Below are 20,438 nucleotides of genomic sequence, written 5' to 3'. Positions count from 1 at the left end.
GCACGATAAATATTTGTTGGATCATGGCTAAGTGGAATAGCTTAAATAAAGGTGTGTGTTCTGGGAACAGAGAAGTGGGAACCCATTTCTGAGAAAGGTAAAAAGCAAGTTCAGATGGATTGAGGGAACAGCAAAGAGGAAAGCCAGGAAGATGCAGCACAGAGGATGTGGTGCTGGCAGTTTTGTGGGGCTGAAACTAAATCAAAATAAGAGAGTTTAGTGGGTAGGAGACTATGAGATTGTGAGCTTAGTGGCTTCGTTGACTTGGACATTGATGTGACTGAGAATGAGGACAGCAGATGAAAGGAAAGCATTAACTAACTGTGAGCCAGGTGTTGACTAATCAGGAAAATAATAAGATATTCTGGAGTCAGATGAATGGCAGAGATGAGAGCAGGGAAAGAGAAGTATGAATGTTACTGAATTCAAGAATTGCTGGATGCTTTAGAAGAGGCCTGTAGAATGAGCAGTAGTCCCACCAAGATCCCCTAAATTTGGCAAAGCATCCTGGGGAGGATCACCCAGGGAGAATTTGAGAATACAGATTCCCAGGCCCTGCCCCTAAACACCTGGACTCCACAGGCCTTGGAACAAGTCCTGGAATCTGTATTTTAAGACGTTTCTCTGGGTGGTTCTGATGTAGCAGTCAAGACTGAGAATTCCCAGACAGCCCTCTGTAACTCCCTGAAATGAGGAGAAAGTCTTCTGGGGAAGAGAAGGTACTGGGTGAGTACAAGCTTTCAAGAAATTGGCAGTTTTTACATATCAGAATTTTACATGGACAGTATGATCAATGGCATTGGAAAGTTGTCATATTTCAAGATTTCTTTAATTGTGCAGGTCATGAACAGACCATCTCTTTTGAATGATGAAAATGAGTTTTCTGCTGGCCTAAACCCCAGTTAATGTTGGTTCAGATTTATTCCACTTCCTAGATGAAGGTCTCAAATTTCTTGTTAATCTCAGGTTGACTTGGCTCCATATTGTAATTCTGTAAGAGAAATTCTTTCTCGACACCTTTTATTCTCTTAGATAAGGAGGTTTTGAAAATAATTTTTTAAATCATAATAGAAAGGCACATGGGATGGGGGTGAAGGCCCAACGCATTTACCTGACTGTCTGAGCTTGCACCCAGCTCTGTCACTTACCAGCTCTGTGGCCCTGAGCCCATGACTTAACCTCCCTGTGTCTCCGTTTCTTCACTGTAAAATGAAGATAATAGCCCCAACCTCATTAGACACCTGTCAAAATTAAATAAGTGAACACATGTAAAACTCTTCAAATAGTACCCAGCATACAAAAATTGTCAATGAAAGCTCACTGCTATTGCTATTATATTGCTTTGTTGCTATTGCAGCTCCCATTTATATAAAACTGGTCAACTCACCTTTCTTTACATATGTTTGGGAAAGAGAGATGCCATCTTTGGGAAAGAGGAGTGGGGCCTTCAAAGGAAGCCCACACCATCCATTCAATGCTCTAGTAAAAAAAGCTGAGTCTGGTTGCTGCCCAATAATTGCAGATAGTTCTGTACTTTTCTCCTTATAGAATAAAGAAAGAGAAGGGATTGGCAGGCAAAATAACCTTCATGTAATTGACAAGTATTTATTGGGCACCAAACGAATGCTAGGTATTGTGCATTCAATACCTTCAAGTCGCTGCCCCCTTGAAGATTGATTTGATAAGAAAACAGATGCAAGATAAAATAATTGCTTTCGTGGAGGTATATTCGAAGTTCAGTGGCAGCACAGAAGGGCTTCCCTGTCATTCTTTGCATCAAATGGAACTTACCCCCATAAGGGCACAAATATTGATCTCTAAGATGGATAGCTCATTTCATCCTTGAAGCAATTCAACAATGAGTAGTAGCTGTAAGCCAACAAGTATAATTCACAGTTGATTACAACTTGCATTCTCATCTCACGCACTGTTATTTTAAGCTCCACGGGATCCCCCAAGAGAAATAGAAAGAGGTAAGGGCATTGATGATCTCCTTCACAACCAAGAAAATGTGGGGTCAGAAAATATTGGCCCCTTGCCCCAAATCACCTATTTAATAAGACCTAGAGTGGGAATTGGAACCTGGGTTCATACTATCGGTTATATTTGCCCTGAATCAACTGCAGTAACCAGCATAATAAACTAGTGAATTCTGTTTAATTAAAATGAGAAAAGAATTTCATATAAAACCAGTAGGCTTAGATAACATAATGGTTTAAAAAGATATCCTCATTGCCTTTGTTAGATGTCTGGCAATTTCAGCTATTTTTAAACATCAATCACAGAATTTGCTAGCCACAGATACTGTTGGGGGCGATGCTTTGTTTTTGATAATGTAAAACAGCAAATGCGTTTTCTTTCCCCAGCTTGTTCAGAAGTTGACGGATGTTGCAGAAGAGTGTCAGAACAGTCAGCTGAAGAAGCTCAAAGAAATCTGTGAGAAGTAAGCTTTTGTTCCCATTACAGTGAGACTTATGTGTATACATTTATTAAACATAAATCACCATTCAATATGCCATTTTCCCCTTTACTTCTATTTTAACTTTAGAGAGAAGAAGGAATTAAAGAAGAAAATGGATAAAAAGAGGCAGGAAAAGATAACAGAAGCTAAATCCAAAGACAAAAGCCAGATGGAAGAGTAAGTAGATAAAAGGACCCCATGCCTCACCTTTTTTTCTTATGTGGGGACTTTTTTATTCCTTGTCAGAGTTAATGGTTCCTAACCATACACAGACCCCTCTGTGAAGTTTCTCCTGTAATTAACTTTTCAAAAGATCCCTTTTTTGAAGTTTTTAACATTGAATTGTTAAACAAAGGGCTGTTCAGCAGAGGATTGAGGGTCACCCAGGACCTTTTAAACACGGACTGAGTAAAGAGGTTCCCTTTGGGGAAGACTTAATCCTCCCTTTGGATATTGTTAGGCAACCTCGGAGTTTAGTGAGTAGGAGGCTGTGAGATCAGTAAGCTTAGTGGCTTCATTGACCTGGACATTGATGGTGCTGAGAACGAGGGCAGGAGATAGAAGGAAAGCAGTAACTCACTGTGAGCCAGGGGTTGGCTAATCAAGAAAATAAGATATTCTGGAGCCAGGTGAATGATAGAGATGAGAACAGGGGAAGAGAAGTATTAATGTTACTGAATTCAAGAATTGCTGGAAGCTTTAGCAGAGGCCTGTAGAATGAGCAGAGGTCCCACCAAGAACCCCCAAATTTGGCAAAGCATCCTGGGGAGGATCACCTGGGGACAGTTTGAGAATACAGATTCCCAGGCCCTGCCCCTAGAGACCTGGAGTCCATTGGCCTAGGAACCTGACCTTTGTCAAGAGTGGTGGGTTGTATCTTACTTACAGCAGTAATGAGAAGGCTGAGAGTTCTGTGAACTTCCATCCAGAAGTCTGAGGTTCCCCATGTTGATGAAGCCAGATGAGCTTATGTCCTGATCTCTTCATCATCTGCTTTCAGGGAGAAGACAGAGATGATCCGATCATACATCCAGGAGGTGGTGCAGTACATCAAGAGAGTACGTCTATTAATCACACTCCTCTTTGTAAACCGTGGGTGAATGTTTGACGAGTGCATTGTGAGCTTCTGGAAGGAAATGCTATGTCGTGTGTATTTTTATTGCCAGCACCTAGCACAGCTGCTTCACAGAAGTGGGTGCCCCATAATAAACATTTCTGCACGTTTAATTGGAAAATACTATGTGAAATATTGAAAAGTAGGCAGTCATGATTTCCAAACTCAAGAGCCCAAAAACAATGTAAAATGGGAGTTTTTCCAAAAGAAACTTCAGTTGTCATCAGTGCTAGAAGATGGCAACCTGCAAGGACAGTCTTCTTTTTTTTTGTTTTTAATTTGCATTATGGAAATTCAAACAAAAGTGGAAGAATAGTATAATCCGTGGACCACCCTCCCACCCACATGTACCCATCACCACCTTCAGTATTTATCAGCTGTGTCCTTTTTTATATGAACAGTTCTTGAAAGACATGTAATAATTAAATGTGTGCCATAGATCTGAAAATATTTCAAAACTTCATGAAAATGTGCATTTGAATGGTCAGATGAAAATGACTTTGTCCTTGTTAACTTTCTTACAGTTAGAAGAGGCACAAAGTAAACGGCAAGAAAAACTCGTAGAGAAACACAAGGAGATCCGTCAGCAGATCCTGGATGAGAAGCCCAAGGTAAACCAAACTGGATAACACATACTGATTTCATTTTATTTCCATTCAACGAGCGTAAAACCTTCCTGGTTCACGTAAGGTGAACAGAGTCTCAGATAAGCTCTCATGTGTCAAACTCCTGTATCTTTCTCAATGACAGTAAACATTTTTATAGCAATATTTGGTAAGCATTTGTCATCAATTTAAGACCTTTTTAAAACTGCAAATGCACAGACCCCATCTCCAGAGATCTGGTTTTTGTTGGTCTGTGGTAGTGCTCAGGCCCAGGTATTTTTAAATTTCTCCCTACCTTCCACTGCACCAGGTGATTCTGGTGTGTAGGATCAAGAATCAGAGAGAGACTAATCAAGGTTTTAATTCAGCTCCAAATATATGATTATTGTAATGATGGACTCTGTCCAGCAGAGGGTGGCCTGCACCAACATCGCCCCAAATTTAACCCAACAAAATAAAAAAAGGAAAAAAAGAAAGGAAAAAAAAAAGCAAAAACTTTTTCCTAGAATAATAGTTTAGTTAGGCTCCACTGTAACGTTACTTTGTATTCATTGTTTGGTAACAAGTCAACTGTGTCATGAATATTAACTTTAAACAAACTGAATAGCGAGGTTGGCAAATAGCCTCTCAGTTTTAGAGCATTCCATCCTTTTTGATTCGTCACTAAATATTGTTTTGAATATGTAAAAGGTGCTTTTCAGTTTTCCTGTCCTTCTATCTGAAGTTTAAAATATCTTCTCTGAAAGATACTGCCAATCTATACAGGTACTTCAGCCCAGAAAGTTCAAAGTGTTTGTTTTATTCATTGTGTTATCTATTCATCAATTTACTTCTTATAAATTTCTTACAGCTTAAATGTATTTCATGGTTATTTCTGCTCTTATTGTATAGACAGGATATTTATTTTAAAATTTTGATTTCTAAAGTTTTCAGGGTTGGTGATATAGATTCTCAAGCAATAACGAAAATCCAAGAATTAATAATTATTTAGGTCTTCTGATAATTTTTATGTTTTTCATATAAATATGCAATTTAAACATTCTTAGCCACCTTCTCAGGTTGATTATGCATTAGTAAAGTAGAATGAATTTTAACCTTATTTCAGAAACTGCTAAAATTTCCATTTAGGATTGACTTGTCTTTTAAAAATGTTCAAGTGTTTAGAGTAAAAGATCCAGGTCCTACTGCAATTTAAGAAACCCTGTAACAATGATCAGGCACAGGTGATATATTCAAATACCTGCATTTTCAACCCATGCTATCTGAATTCAAATGTGTCATTACTTAGTTTGCTGATATAATTTTCTTACGGATAATATCTCATTAGCCAATTTTTGCATTCTAAAATATCCCTCTTGAAAAATATTGTTTTCAACAGTGTTTAATTTTGCTTTATTTTTGTTTTTGATCCAACAATGTTAACAATATTACCTTAGATAAGATGCAATCACAAATGTGCTTAAATTACAGAACTCGTGGTATTAAAAAAACTCTACAAAGATTTTCATGTCACAACTCTAGGGTCATCATGATGAAGATCAATTTTAGTAGGTGTTGGAGCATCCCCAAACTTCTACATTGGATATAACTGAACTTTAGAACTAATAACTTTTGTCAGTTTTATCAGTCAGGGTGCCTTCAGCTGAAATTTTACAGAAAACCCTATTTAAACTGGTTTAAACAGTAATAATACTTGTTAAGTAACATTACTGGAAGTTCAGAGGTAAAGCCATTCCAGGAATGCTCAAATTGGTGACTCAACAACCTCATCACAGATCCAGGTATTTTCAGAATTTCCAGTGTGCCATCTCAGCTTGTTGCCTTTCATCCCCAGCTGCAAACTCATAGTCACAAAATGGCTGCCATAGCTCCATGCATCATAACCTTACATAAAGCGTGTCTATCTTGTGCCCTTTTTAGATTGAGGAAAACATTCCTAAATCTGCCCCCCAACAGACTTCCCCCCATTTGCAAGAATTGTGTCATATGCCTATTCCCAAACCAATCATGGCCATGGGAATGGAATTTTCATGACTGACTTAGAGTAAGACTCACTTACAGGGGTGGGGAGAGTTCAGCTTCTCCTGAATTCCACAGTTAACAAGTACCTGAACATCAGTGATGTTTTCTTAATAAAGAAAAATAGGGAAAGTTGCAGTTGGGTAGGGAATTAAAAGTATGTGCCACAAACATATTTATAGCATTTTTCCATTTCTTCTTTTTTGGCCTCTTAGAAAATGTTTTTATGAATTTTTAGTATTTCTGTTGTCTTCATTTTTTTACTGTAAGTAGGCACCACAATGAATTTCCCTATACTTTTCATCCATAGGGTTACTCTTACGACAATCTTGTTTTGTCTCGATTTGAAGGTTGCCTTCAAACTTGATTGGTTCCGTGTCAAACTGAAGCATTTATTCAGGAGTGTTCTTCAGAGCTTAACAATGTTGTGCTTTGTAATCATGGCTTTAATAAATTAGGAAACCATGACTGTTAATATTGTAGGACATAGTGGATGAAAAAGGGGCCATGAATATGACAAGGAGGAATAATTATAAACAGTGGAATAAAACAATACTGTCAAGTAGGACATATGGAGAAAGCCAAACTCAGGACAAAAATTTAGGCACATAGGCGTTGGGGAAAAGCCAGGCCAGCATGGCAGTTGGCAACGTTCCTGTGATGGGGGCAGGAACCAGAAACAGAAGAGCACCTGCTGGGCAGTAATCTCCCTTCACCTCCAGTAATGGCATGGCCTTTGAAGTGTGACACAGATGTGAGGGAAATTAACAAAAGGGAAATCAAAGTAGAAAGAGGAGCAACTCAAGGAATTGAGACTGACCAACAGTATCTAGAAAAGAGGTTGAGTTAGTTCCATTCAGTCAGAAAGATGAGAAGACTCAGTGATTTTATGACATCTGGAAATCTATGAACTGTCCCATTACTACGTTTTAGCCAAGGAAATTTAACTGACATTACAACAGGTAATCCTGAAAAGAGCTGTAATTTTCTTGTGAAGAGGAAAGCATGTCCAACTTTGCCATAGGTTACTGAAGGGGAGAGAGTTCGTCCCTCAAGTACTTTACAAATAGGATGCACTGTTTTCTAACTAGAAACTCACGATGGCTGATCTTGGCTTACATCACATAGATACATGACATGACATAATATTACTTCCCATTCTTTGGTTTCTCTTGTCTTATTGTTGACGGACATGATTTGCTTCCTCTTCATCCACTTATTCTAACTAATATAACAATGTGTTTTATGTTCCTAATCTCCTCCTTAACTGGAGGTAAGCTCTTTTTATGTTACTCTTTTTTCCAGTGTTACTTATTCTGAGCAATTCTGGATCCCAATCTCATTGGCATAATTTTCCAACTCTTTGATAACCAAACATCTCTTTAAAAAATTGAACAAACTGGCATAAAAAATTAACAGAAGACATTTGAAAAGCCAATTTTTGAAGGACAAATAGATCATCACTGGCAAGGAGCTGTTGTTCTGGCTAGCTTTAGAGGAAGCTGCATATGAGGATTAATTCAAGGTGTAGCTTAGCCAACCATTGACTCAACCATGTGTTCATCTCCTGGAAAGATCAACTCAATTTCCCTACTTTTTTTACCATCTTAAAACAAAAAGTCCTAGAAGAATATTCCCCAATCAAAATCAGTTTAAAAATCCACTTCATTTCCTGCACAGTCTTGTTGGTCTGTATTTGGTAAAAGACCAAATATAGCCAGCCAACAATATGAAAGCTTATTTTAGAATGTCCTTTGTGTCATGCACCAGGGCTTTTTCATTTTTAGAGCTCATTTTTTTCCCATTTAAAAAGAGATGCTCTGTGAGACTGTCCCCTTTGCATGTAACTTTTGAGGGAGGATGTGATCCCTAGAAGCAACTTCTGCAATAGATAAATATTTTGGCCCTCAATTTGGTGTAAAAATCACATTCTTTGTTGCGGTATATAAGTCCCACTGAAATTTATTAAGTTACAAACAACAGTAGACATTCTTCAAAGAGAATGCCCCGCTTTTTTTCAGTGGAATTCTAAATTCTGGAGAAATATTCAGCTGTGTACTTCCTAATGGGGAAATATTTGATTCGTCCCTGAATGTTTGTTGTTATCAGTTTTGTTCAAGGTCCGTCTTTTTTTATGAAGCCTATAACTGCAGCATTCTTAAAATGGATACAGTGAACCCTGGCCAATCTTTCAACTTAGTGACATAATTGGTTTCCTTGGGATTTCTTTGTGTTTGCTAAAGCCAGTAGGAAAGGGTTTATGGCTGTAAAGAGTGCTGAAAACAACTCAAGATCTCAAACTCCAAGTGCAGAAAACCCAAACCTTTTGTGGTCGTGTTCAACTCTGTGAAGTGATTCATTATCCAGAAGACCCTCTGCCTTTTTCCTGAACGCTTCAAAGAGATTTATTTTAACGTGCAGAAACATCATTAATCAGGAGTTTCCCTGAATATGCTGAGAATATTCCAAAGTATAAGGACCACTTTCCACCTACTGACTTGCATTACAAGAAGAATTATCTTTTGGGGGGACATTTTAATGAACCTTCTCTTTAACCTGATACAAGTCGATAGATGTGTAATTTACTTTTTCTCTGACATTTAATTCATCTTTGGTGCTTCTCAGAATGCAGGTTTTCTGTTTCAGTCTAGCTCTCAGCAAGAGAGAATTCCAGGAAGCTTTAGGGCATTTTAATTTATACCCAAAGAACATTTCATCATGTAGCTACTGGCTCTATTTTTTTCTGCCCACCCCCACCCCCCTTTTTTTTTCCTCCACCAGAGGAAAATAGAGTGATTTTCCTCATTTCCCCTCTGAAATCTTTGTAACAGAGTGAGTGACTCATCCTGCTGGGTGAGTTTAGTCTTGTTGGACCCACTGCTGGGCTCTGAGACAGAACCCTAAAAGTGGCTGGTAGTACAGTTCTGCCTTCCCATGCTCAAGGGGAAAGAGACTTACTTGGGGATTTAAAGTAAAACCTTCTTTCTTACCTGAGTCATCTGTGCCTCCTCTCATCTATTTCCCACTTAAGGGAGAAATGTGGGGTCTCCCTACCACTAACCACTGGCCTCATAGGGGACGCCTGACCTCAGAGAGCAAATCATTACCTAAAGCTATATTTTGTTCATTGTCAAATCTTAATGGAACTACCCAGTGGTTTAGTTTTATTGTGTGTTTTGTGGAAGAAATTTCTTCTCATTTTTATCAGTGCAAAGAATTGCCTTTATAGCTATATAGTTATTCACTATTTTCCTGAATATAAAACTTAGATTTGATTACTCACCTTCTGGGCAATGCTAGGACTTCAGAGGTGTTTTAACTCCATTTGTGTCCCCCCCCCCCCTCTCTCTCTCTCTCTCTCTCTCTCTCTCTCTCTCTCTCTCTGCACACACACATACTTTTAAACCCATAAGATATTATTAGTTTATATTATGCAGTTGGTGTTCTTTTAGATTTATCCATATATTCACTACCTTCTTTGCTGCACATTCTTTCTCATGTCTTAGACTATTCATTTGAGATCATTTTCCTTCTGCTTGAAGTACTTCCTTTAGAATTTTCTTTCATGCAGTCTGCTGGTGATAAATTTATAGAGCTTTTTGTTTTTGTTTTTGTCTGAAACTGTCTTGACTTCACCTCCATTCTGGAATGTTGTCTTCACTGGATATAGAATTTTAGGTTGGCAGTTATTTTCTTTTAGCATATGGAAGATAAAATTCCACTTGCCCCTGACTTCTATTGTTGCTATTGTTATCTTAGTGTAACTTCTTTGACAGTAAATTATATCTGCATGTATGTATGTATTTATATCTGTATATATATATTATATATATATGCACAATTTTACTTTAATGAATCTAAATATGTGCTTGGTTGGACTGGGTAAGATTCATCAGTTATGTAAAAATGCTCAACCATCATGTCAGCGAATGTGGCTTCTGTCACATATTTTCTTTTTAGTTTTAGGATTTCAAATATATATATTTGCATATAAAATAAAATGGACCTCCCTTCTCCATCCTCTCGGTCTCCTAACTCTTCTCAGCATTTTCCATCTCTCTGTCTCTGTGCTTTCCTGTAGACAATTTTTTTCTAACCCTTGTTCTAATTCACTAAATCTTTGTTTAATCTGCTATTGTACTCATCCATTTGTTTTTAATTTCAGCTTTTGCATTTTCTTTTACTTCTAGATGCTCTATTTGGTTCGTTTTCAAATCTGCAATCTGTTTTTAGCTTATTGATGGGAAGATTTCCTGTTAGATTCTGCACTTTGAGCAGATCACAGACTTTGAGTTTTGCCTTTTCACCTTGCAAGATTATCAAAAGCAGAATTCAACATTTCCTTATTCCTCCCCTTTTCTTTATTCTATCAGCTTTCTTTCCCCTTCCTTTTGCCATTGTTTTTCTTTCCTGAGGATGAGAAAGTGTGGCAGCATGGTGGGTGTGTTGGATGGAGGACAGAAGAAGGTCAGAAGAGAATACTTAGCCCTGCCAGGGTAGGTATGTGTTGGTGGGCTCCAAGTTTTCCTGGCAGCCATCGAGTTTAATATCAGGAATAGGGTGAGATGGACTTTAATCCTGTTGGCATTCATCTGCCCACCTGCCATAGACAAAAAGTCCACACACCTGGGAATCAACCACAGAATCTTTTGGCTTCATTACTTCTGTGCATCTGGCATTGTGTATGATTGATAAAGGTTTTGCCGATACTAATTAGTTTTTGTATTCCCAATGTTTATTTGTAAAGCCCTGCCTTGGTATAACTAGGGTAATAGAGAAAGTCTCACACACACACACGCACACACACACACACACACACACACAACATTTTTAAAGCAAAGAACCTAAAAATGTGATTGGTCTCAGGAAACTGCTACCTGATATTACCATGGCCTTCCGCATTTTAACCAGGAGAAATGATTGCTTAAAGAAAATCCCAAGAGGAAATGTATTAGGTGTTTTGAAATATTTGATGAAGCAGCATGTGAAGACTAGGGAAAAGGATATTGCAAAAGGGCAAATGCAGGACCACTGGGCTGAAAATACACTGAAGACAGTTGCATTTCAAAATAGGAAAGCAGTCTCAAGAGAAAGAGTTATAGCCTCTATTTTCCATGTATTATATCTAAGGCCAAATTAGTTTAACAAATCTATTGCTTGGAATCCTGTTGATAAATTTTCTGTCAACCAAGATCAATTGTTGCAAGTCTTCTGCAATTACATTGCTGTTGTGGTCCCCCCACACACACACACTCATGCACACTCACATACTAACAGCTCACACACATGTTCACATACACACACACAAACAACTTGATACAGTTGGGGGAAACTTGGTATGTTTCACCATTTTGGCATCAAAATGGATTTTTCCCTAGCTAATTATGCTAGCTATCTGGAAATCCATTTCTTTATTTTTTAAATTACTTTATTTATCAAATAAAAAATCATTTCCAAACAAAATAAAGCAAAGGAATGGGAAAAACAAATATCCTGAAATAATTTCATTCCTTCCAATATACTCTTACCATACCAAAAGAAAATTACCGAACCATAGTCACACCTGAGCATTCCCGTATCATGAAGATCACCCTCGATATCTTGTCCTTATTAGATTATCATTCCCCCTTCCCTAGCTGCTGTGTCTCTAGATCCCCTATATTCTACAATTTAAGACACTCATTTTACATTTTTCACAGAGTTCGCATTAGTGGTAACACATATGCTTCTAAGACAGCAGCGTGTACATGATTTGGAGACATGTAGGTAATAGGACATACTTTGCCTTCTAGCTTCGCTTGAAAAGGACTTATTTCCTTTCTCTTGGAACCTTAGTTATTATGGGGAAAAAAGTAGCTCTTACATTCTGGAAAATACATAACAAGCCATTGCAGTTCTTAAATTTGGTATTGGATCTTGGTTTTAGATGGAATCAAAAAACAAACAAACAAACAAACAAAAAAACCCTAGGACTTTCAAAATATTATCAATCAGTTAAGACATCTTTGTCATTGTTAAGGTACCAACTCCAGTGCTGTCACCCTGGTGAAAGCCACCACCGTCTCTCTCCTGGATTTCCAAATAGCCTCCCAATGTTCTTCCTGTCTCCACCTGTGTCCTCTCCTAATCTAATCTCAAAACAGCAGCCAGACTCATCTTTTAGAACATAAATTAAATCACATCAGTCCTCTGTCTGAGACCCTTCAGAGGTTCTCTTCTCTCTCATAATAAAAGCCAACTCCTTACAAAAGTCTGCACAGCCCAACATGATCTGACTCCACGTTGTGGCATCCCTTCTTCATTTCCTGACTGATCTCTGCTCAGGCCATACTGAGCTTCTTGCTGTGCCCTGAACAAGCCAGGTCAGTCTCACATCGGGCCTTTGTACCAAGTGTTTCATCCATTTGGAATGCTCATCTCCCAGGTGTCTATTGGGTGACTCCCTCCTGTCTGAAAGTCTTTGTTCAACTCTGTCTTTTCAAAGAGGCCTCCCATGACCACTTTATTGTAAATTTGCAACACCTTCAACCACTCTCTCATCCCTGGCATCCCTTCTTTGCTCTTTTTGGTTTTTCATAGCACTTATCACCTTCTCTCATGCTAGGTAACTTCCTGCTTTCTTAAGTGTGTTGTTTAATGCTGGTCTCCCTCCATTAGAGTGGAAGCTCCACAAGGGCAGGGGCTGTGCCTGTTTTTCTCACTTATGTTCACTAAGCACCGAGGAGCAATACCTGGCACAGAGTTGGTGCTCAGTAAATATTTGTTCAATGAATGACTTCTGTAGAAGGCTAACAAAATTAGCTTCAAGTACTGAAAGATAGTTCTCTCTCTTCAGGGGAGAAAAGTAAAGCTGTTAAGTCCAGACTCAATAAACTGCATTGTTCCACTGAGCAAACTGCTGTCAGTAATCCAACACCTTCTTTTCTGGAGTTTCTTGACAGTAGTGGGATTTCATGGAGAATTTCCCCAAACTAATAGTTGCAATCCCTATTTAACATCTCAGACCTCACAGGGTAGGAAGAAAGCAAATAGAACTTAATCGACATTTCCATTGCATTTGTGGTAGGCTGGATGCCAGGCCACACCAGAGATGTTGGGGTAGGTCCAGGTGGTTGGAGGTTTTAAACCTCCCTTCTAAAAGGCAGTCCGAAGGATCTCCCAGACAAATCGTCTGAGACACCAGGTGACTGAGAAATCAATTTCAATGCCACAAAAATGACAGCCTCCCTTTTTTTCCCACACAGGGGGACGGTTCCTCCTCATTCTTGTCGGAAACTTGCCATGAGGATCCCTCTGTTTCCCCCAACTTTACCTCCCCCAACCCTCAAGCTCTCAAGTGGTGACCACCGTCCTTCCGGCCAGGTAGGACTGGATGGGAGGGGTCGCTTCTGAGAGAAGGGTGGTGTGCGGCCCTCCTTGGACTGGCTCCTTTCTTCTTTACCCTCCAATTCTCTGCATTCCCATCGTTTTTCCTGCTCTTGTTCCCATGTTCTCCTCATGCTCTCCTGCCTTCCTCTGGGATTTCTTTTCACCATCGTGTTCTCTCTTCTTGACATAAATTCCATCCTTCCATGTTGCCTTTCTTCCCCTCTCTTCTTTCTTTTTCTCTAGTTGCAGATTTGGCTTTCTTTTTAACCTCAGTCTGGCAATCGGACTATTAATTCCATTTTGAAACATTTTTCCCCCATTCTGCCTTCTTGCTGTACTATCTTCCCACAGTCCTCTTGTGTTTTTTTTTTTTTTAAATGGGATTAAATTAACCCTCAGGGAATCTTGTCGACCTACTGCGCTCAATTTACTACACCCCTCCTTTTAAAATTCCAGCAAAATTAATTTTACTCCCAACAGTATTTGATGTTAAGGGGACAGTTCACAGCAGACCTCACTAAAGGGACACTTGGGTCAGGGGTTTTTGGTGGGTCCAAACTGCAGCTTGAAAATTAGAGAGAGCTTTAATTTACCAAAAGGAAATGCATCGTAAAATCTAACGATGAGGAAATTGGCCTAAACCATTCCAATGGGTGGGCGTTTGGGGAGAAGAGAGGACTTCTTGTGACTATAAAAAAAGTAAAACCTTTATTCTGAAGTAATGAAAATAGAGTTCCGCAAGGAAGCTTATGGTGTTTTTTTTTTTTACTTTGCTGAGAAAGAAGTTTAAGTTCTCTGTCTTCCTCTACAACCATTGCCACTTAAAATCATGCTCCAGCTCAGTGCTTGTCAACATTTAATGAGTATATGATTTACCAGATGTTAAAATGCCCCTTCTGATTCAGGAGGGCTAAGACTCTGCATTTCTAACGAGCTCCCAGGGGCTGCCAATGCTGCCACATTTTCATGGACCGTGTTTTGACCAGGAAGGATCTATACAATCATATACCTCCTGGCTTACACACCTGGGAGAAGCTCCTGAAAGTAGAAACGTTAAGCTGATTTCATGGTGCTTTATCGTACTTTAATTTGGGGGCCTAATCACCCGTCTGTCCCTTAGATATCTTTTGATTTTTTTTTTTTTTTCTTCTACTAACTATGATACTTGAAAGAGGGAGGCGGGGAATGTCATTTGACAGCAAAGTCTCTGCCTGGCTATGACTCCTGTCCATGTCCTCTCAATGGGGATGATTTCGTTCTGTGGTGACCTTGTGGGAAAGCCCATGGCTGCAGGGGAATGGGAGAGGGGGACTTGGGGTGGACAGTACAGATTTCCTGCCTTTACAGGAGGGCATCAGGGAGCCTTTGAAAATGTCTCCTTCATTTGACATAAATGTTGAGAGGACTTTTTAAAAAGTCAATTATAACATAAGCAGCATTGGATTTGTGTTGTTGATGTTGTGCTTGCTACTGCCCTGGTAATTTGGGGAGCTGTGGGGAAATATTTAATATTAAATAAATAATATTAATATTTAATAAACTTAGAATATCAAATTCTCTCTGGGAAGGCAAATAGCACTGGAGCTCAGAACACATGACTTGCTTTTTGTTTTTCTGAACAAACGTAATAGAGATGTAAATGTTACGTTTATCTCTGTGCTCCATCAGGCTTGTGATAGCCCTTTCGCAACTTGTATTCCCTTCAGAATGGCATCTGAACTCTCTGCTTAGCACAAATATTTCTTGTGAAAAGAGACAAATATTCCCACATAGGCAAAAAAAAAAAAAAAGAAAAAAAAAGTCTTTAATCATCTGGTGTGGTCCCTTCAGCTTCCCACGTATAAGAGATGACAAAAATAAACCAGTTTCACACTTTTCATGGAACAATAGGTCTCATTGCTAAAAAAAAAAATTAAACTACTTTGCATTTGAAAAAGGAACAAAAAGTTCTTTTAAAGCAATATATAGATAATAGATTTTTGTACTAAGTTTAATATTTCCCCAAATGTTTCCTGTTTTCTTGCTCACACTTAAACATCTCCATTCACATACAGCTGAAAGCAAAATGAATGAATAAAAATAGTAAATAAAATAATCACACATTTTCTAGAAAAAAAATTATTTTTTCCTATAATATTGATCCCAAGAGTACCCATCACATAAATTGTTAAAATTTCAATTTCTTTTAAATTTATAAATACAAACATTTATTGATGAAAAATATGTTCCTTCTATCAGCTAGAGATTAATAGATGAAGTTGAACAGTTTTAAAACTTGTAATTTATGTATTTTTTATAGCTACAAGTTGCTGTAGAGAAAGATTAAAAGCAAACCAAAAGGATGTTTGCTTATGTTGAATAAGTATGAATCTTTGTGTAAAGAGCTCTAGAATGACCAATTTTTAAATATACTGAAACACAGCATTAGAAAATTATAAATTTATGTCACATATTTATTAAATGCCTGAAATATCCAATTCAATAAAGGGCCCAAAAGAAAGAAAACACAGTTCCTACCTGCTATAAGAAAAAATAGAGCAGTTCAAGGCCATAGAAAGGCATTAAATTACTTTTGTCCTAACACTTAAGTAGTAATAAAAACAATAACCACTAACATTTAATGAACACTTAGATTGTGAGGCACCTTTGAAGCACATTGAACATATTATCTTCTTATTCTTGCCATTGGACAGTGGAGGAAACTAAGGTTCAAAAAGGTTAACAGATATTACTAAGGTTATACAAGAAATGCCAAACCTTGGAAACGATATGTATCGTGTCCCTTGGGTTTTTTAATAAATATCTGAAACCATGATTTTCATGGTCTAGTGTAAGATTGGGTGACATCTCTTTCTCACAAGGCCAAGGACACAGTCTGTGCCATTGTATATTCATCTATAAAAGGAAGAGGCCACCAGCCTCTCCGTTAAAGGAAGCCGATCCCTATGGCAAGCAGCGTGGACACCAGCTACATATTCCAATCATTGTTTCACCTGCTAGTGGTATCCCCCAGATTCCACAAGAACACAGCCAAATCCTGCCAGGAATTTAGCCCCCAAACTGATTGCACCATTGAGAGGTGCCAAATATTCAGACAAGATATGCAAGTTGCTCAAAGTCCTTCATTCTTAACTTTTTTGGAAAAGACCACCTCCCAGGTCTAGATTTTAGGGAGCTCCCAGCCCTGTGAAAACAGGAACCACCTCCAGGAAAACCACAGGGTTTGCTGCAGCAGAGAGAGGCTGCAATGCCAAGCAGAGATGAGGGAGGTTCTGAGACACAGTGTGACCTGCTCAGCTGGGTTAAGGGGATTTCGATGCAACCCTCCCTGTCTAGGGCCACTGAAGGCTCCCAGCTCCCCTCTCTGCAAGAGCAGGATTGGGAGGGGCCAGCCCAGCCTTGCCCTTCCACTCTCCCTCCTTCTCTGCATATATGCCATCTGGCTTATATGTGTGGGTGCTGAGCTCAAATCAGAGACTAAATGGGTGCTTCTTTTGAGACCTCTTCTCACTCTTTCCTCTTTCCCACCCACTCCCAAATCCCTCTCAACTCCCAGGATTGTATCTTCATTAATGAAACCTGCTTCTCCCACTTGAAAAATTGTCTACTGAATTATATAGCAAAGAGCCTAGGATACACATTGGTCTTTGTTTCTGGTCCTATTTTATATGTTATATGTGGTCTTTATGGTTTTGATTTTACTCATCCAAATAATATTTACCAGGCCCTCGTATTTCCCCCTGAGGATATGAGGAAATCTAAAGGCACTTCTTAAAATCAAGGATTTTAAACTTCTTGGAAATGAAACATCTTCTTTTAGATTATATTCAGGATATGACCTATACATATATATGTCTGCAGTCATAGTGCAGGAGGGGCCTTTGGTAGAGCAGGTGGCAAATGACCCTGTTCGCCTTTTTCCCTAGAGTTAGAGGAACTAACTTTGGGCTAAATTATGAAAGATTTACATAAGAAAAAAATGAATTTCTGAGAGTAGGCGTATCTAAATACCCAAATAGATTCCTGGGGGTTATCATGTTATCTCTTTGAAGATTTTGAAATGTGGCAACAAAGGGGGCTGTCTTTAAGCAGAGGGTTGTCTGTGACTCGGTGACTTTTTTAAGATCTCCTTTGAGTCCATGAAGGATACAATTAATTAAAGTTAGAAGTTTGCCACAAAAATAATAGATATGAGATCCAGAGAATTCAAGGTGTTGAAGGACTCATTAAATAGGGTTGCATAAATATTATGCTGAAAGATTTAATGAGTCCATAGGGTCACTTATAGAACAATGGAGCAGAGATGACCTAGAAAAAATAAATTTAGAATCGATATTGTGCTTCAGAATTAACAACTATAGATTGCTATATTAACACCTGAGAAATGAATTCTATAATTATAGCTTGATGCATGTTGGTGTTCTCATCCTGGGGAAAAAATGAAAATTGCTCATTTTTAGCTTTTTCTACTCATCAATAATAAAAAAAAATGTACATTTATGCGTATGTGTTTACTTCTGCAGACTCTGGGGATCATGAATGCACAACTGGGTGAATTGTGTTAATTTTTCCTTTATTAATTCAACCAATAATTATTGAATGCATACCGTAAATACCAGGTACTGGGCTTGGGGCTGGAAATATTGAAAGATGCAAAACAATAAAATAAAATAAAATGCAACCCTCCTCTCACATTGAGTTCTTACAGGCCAGTTGTACAGCCATGTCCAATAGAACTTTCCGTGATGATAGAAATGTCCCATGTCTAAGCTGTAGAGTGCAGTAGCCACTAGCCCCTGGTGGTCATTAAGCATTTTAAATGTGGCTAAAGCAACTGAGGAACTGAAATTTTAATTTTGTTTTGTTTATATTTAAACATAAACAGCCAAATGCCCTTCTTTTTTAAATTTCAGGGATTTCTGTGAGCCAGTTGTTAGAAGCAGCCGTTCTTAAAATTTAGAAATAAATAACTCATATTAAAATCAAAGTTTTAAATGCTCATCACTTACTAATTATTTATTACCCTATACTATTGTCTATGCTCTGTATATCTATTATATCCATATGGTGGCTATAATAATGCGCTATTACACATCTCTTTCCAATTCCCTGTACAATGTCACTACTTTGGTAGAGTCTTAGTTTGCTAGAGCTGCTGTGACAAATGCCATCCAATAGGTTGGTTTGAAAAGCATTTATTGTCTCGCAGTTTCAAAAGCTAGAAATCCAAAATCAAGGTGTCAGCAAGGCCATGCTTTCTTCTACAGTCAATAGCATTCTGGTGCTGGCTCACAACCTTGGGATTCCTTGACTTACATCTCAGTCCCCATTACACGGCAGGGTCCTTGGTCTCCTCCTGTTGCTATTCTCTGACTTCTGGCTTCTACTGGTTTCTGGTTTCTGCTGACTTCCAGCTTCTCTTTAGAAAGCCTCCAATAATACAGATTAAGGCATGTCTTTTGTTAAGGTACATGATACATTCTACTAAAGGTAGCTTGAAATTGGTGGGAGTATTTCCACAATGGAAATCAGCAAATGCTACAAATAAACCTTTTTTTTTTTTCCTAGGAGAGTCTGTCATTAAACATTGACCAGTTCACCATCAGGACAAACCATTTTATACCATAGGGGTTTCCCTGGATTTATGCATAGTTCCCATTGCAGCTTACAATAGTTGAAAATATTAATATCCATCCTAAAATTAAATAAATAAAACAAAGCAAATTTTTCTGCTGAAGTATAATTTATTCATTTTTCATTACCTTTTTTGTTTACATTTCCTCCTCCGGAGAGAGGCTGTACTGCCTTGATGACCTATAAACTCTCAGGCTCTGGGTATAAAATATCATTTGGACAAAAGAAGAGCCCCCTAAAAAAGATAAGCCTGGCACTGGCAGCGTTTTTCTGACCTAGTCAGCACTGCCTTCTACCTGCAAAGTGCCTCATCTGTAATGCAATATCCCTCCCACTGCTAACACTGCCCCAGAGCTAATACTAAGCTAACACTTGCTTCCTTTGTCTTAAGGGACCATTTTTTTCCCCCGACTAAAATTTCATGTGACAATGAATGTAATAGAGTAGAATTTGGGGGTAAAAAGCAGTTTTCAGATTTAATTTTATTTTCTGTAGTAACAATTTCTGTCTAATGTTGCCCTCTAGCCATTTCCAAGTAAGTAAAGAATTGGTCTGGCTTTAAACATGAAACACATTTGGCAGAATTCACATTCAGCCTTTTATTAAAAATGCAAACAAGCCCCAACTGTGGTCTCTGAAATCTGAGGCTCAGGAAGTTAAAGTGACCTGCCCAAGGTCACACAGCGAATAAGTGACAGCACTCAATTTCTTGCCCAAATCTTTCTCTTCAAATTTGTACCACAAATAATCTTTTATTCTGATTAAAGCCCTGTTCATTTATGATTTCTTTCTTTCATCAAAACATTTTATGAGAGGCTGCTGTGAGAGTGATTACAGAAGCGGGAATTCAAGCACAAAAGGTGAAGTCATTTAAAATTTTCACACTTTCTCCAGGTGAAACTTATTTGCACAAACGTTTTAGAATAATGACTCTAGACTGAATTTAAGCACAGAAATGGATGGAATCCTTGATATATAGAGAAAAAGAAGGAATCCTAGGGCTTAGCTCTAGATAACTTTTATCTTTAAGAGGTCTGATGGAGAAAAGACAGCCTGTAAGAGACAGAAAAGGGGTAACCTGTAAAATTGGTGGGAGACCGAGTGTCAGAGAAGCCAAGAGGAAAAAAAATGCATCAATATGAAGGGAATGACCCAGTGTCCAAAACAACTGAGTGGTACAGAAAAGTGTTTTTTGTTGTTGTTGTTTTTTGTTTTTTGTTTTTTTTTTTTGCTTTAC

The 20,438-nt window shown here is 38.4% G+C and overlaps 1 protein-coding gene across 6 annotated transcripts in view; it reads left to right on the top strand.

Moving 5' to 3' along the window:
- The window catches only part of PLCB1 (phospholipase C beta 1), an 856,401-nt gene that overhangs the window by 670,748 nt on the left and 165,215 nt on the right, over nucleotides 1–20,438 (top strand). For 3 of the 6 annotated variants that reach the window (XM_037811315.1, XM_037811314.1, XM_037811313.1), the window contains exons 28-32: nucleotides 2,367–2,443; nucleotides 2,549–2,638; nucleotides 3,462–3,519; nucleotides 4,100–4,186; nucleotides 13,444–13,561. In XM_037811315.1, coding sequence (XP_037667243.1) covers nucleotides 2,367–2,443; nucleotides 2,549–2,638; nucleotides 3,462–3,519; nucleotides 4,100–4,186; nucleotides 13,444–13,542 — 411 coding nt within the window. In that variant the 3' untranslated portion in view covers nucleotides 13,543–13,561. Of the gene's footprint in view, nucleotides 1–2,366; nucleotides 2,444–2,548; nucleotides 2,639–3,461; nucleotides 3,520–4,099; nucleotides 4,187–13,443; nucleotides 13,562–19,135; nucleotides 19,155–20,438 lie in introns of those variants that run through there. The other 3 variants (XM_037811311.1, XM_037811312.1, XM_037811316.1) reach the window with 2 other exon arrangements.

The sequence above is a fragment of the Choloepus didactylus genome, chromosome 19, assembly GCF_015220235.1.
Source record: "Choloepus didactylus isolate mChoDid1 chromosome 19, mChoDid1.pri, whole genome shotgun sequence".
Classification (NCBI taxonomy): domain Eukaryota; kingdom Metazoa; phylum Chordata; class Mammalia; order Pilosa; family Megalonychidae; genus Choloepus; species Choloepus didactylus.
Note: the sequence above shows the minus strand (reverse complement) of the source record. Positions and strands in the feature narration are given on the sequence as shown.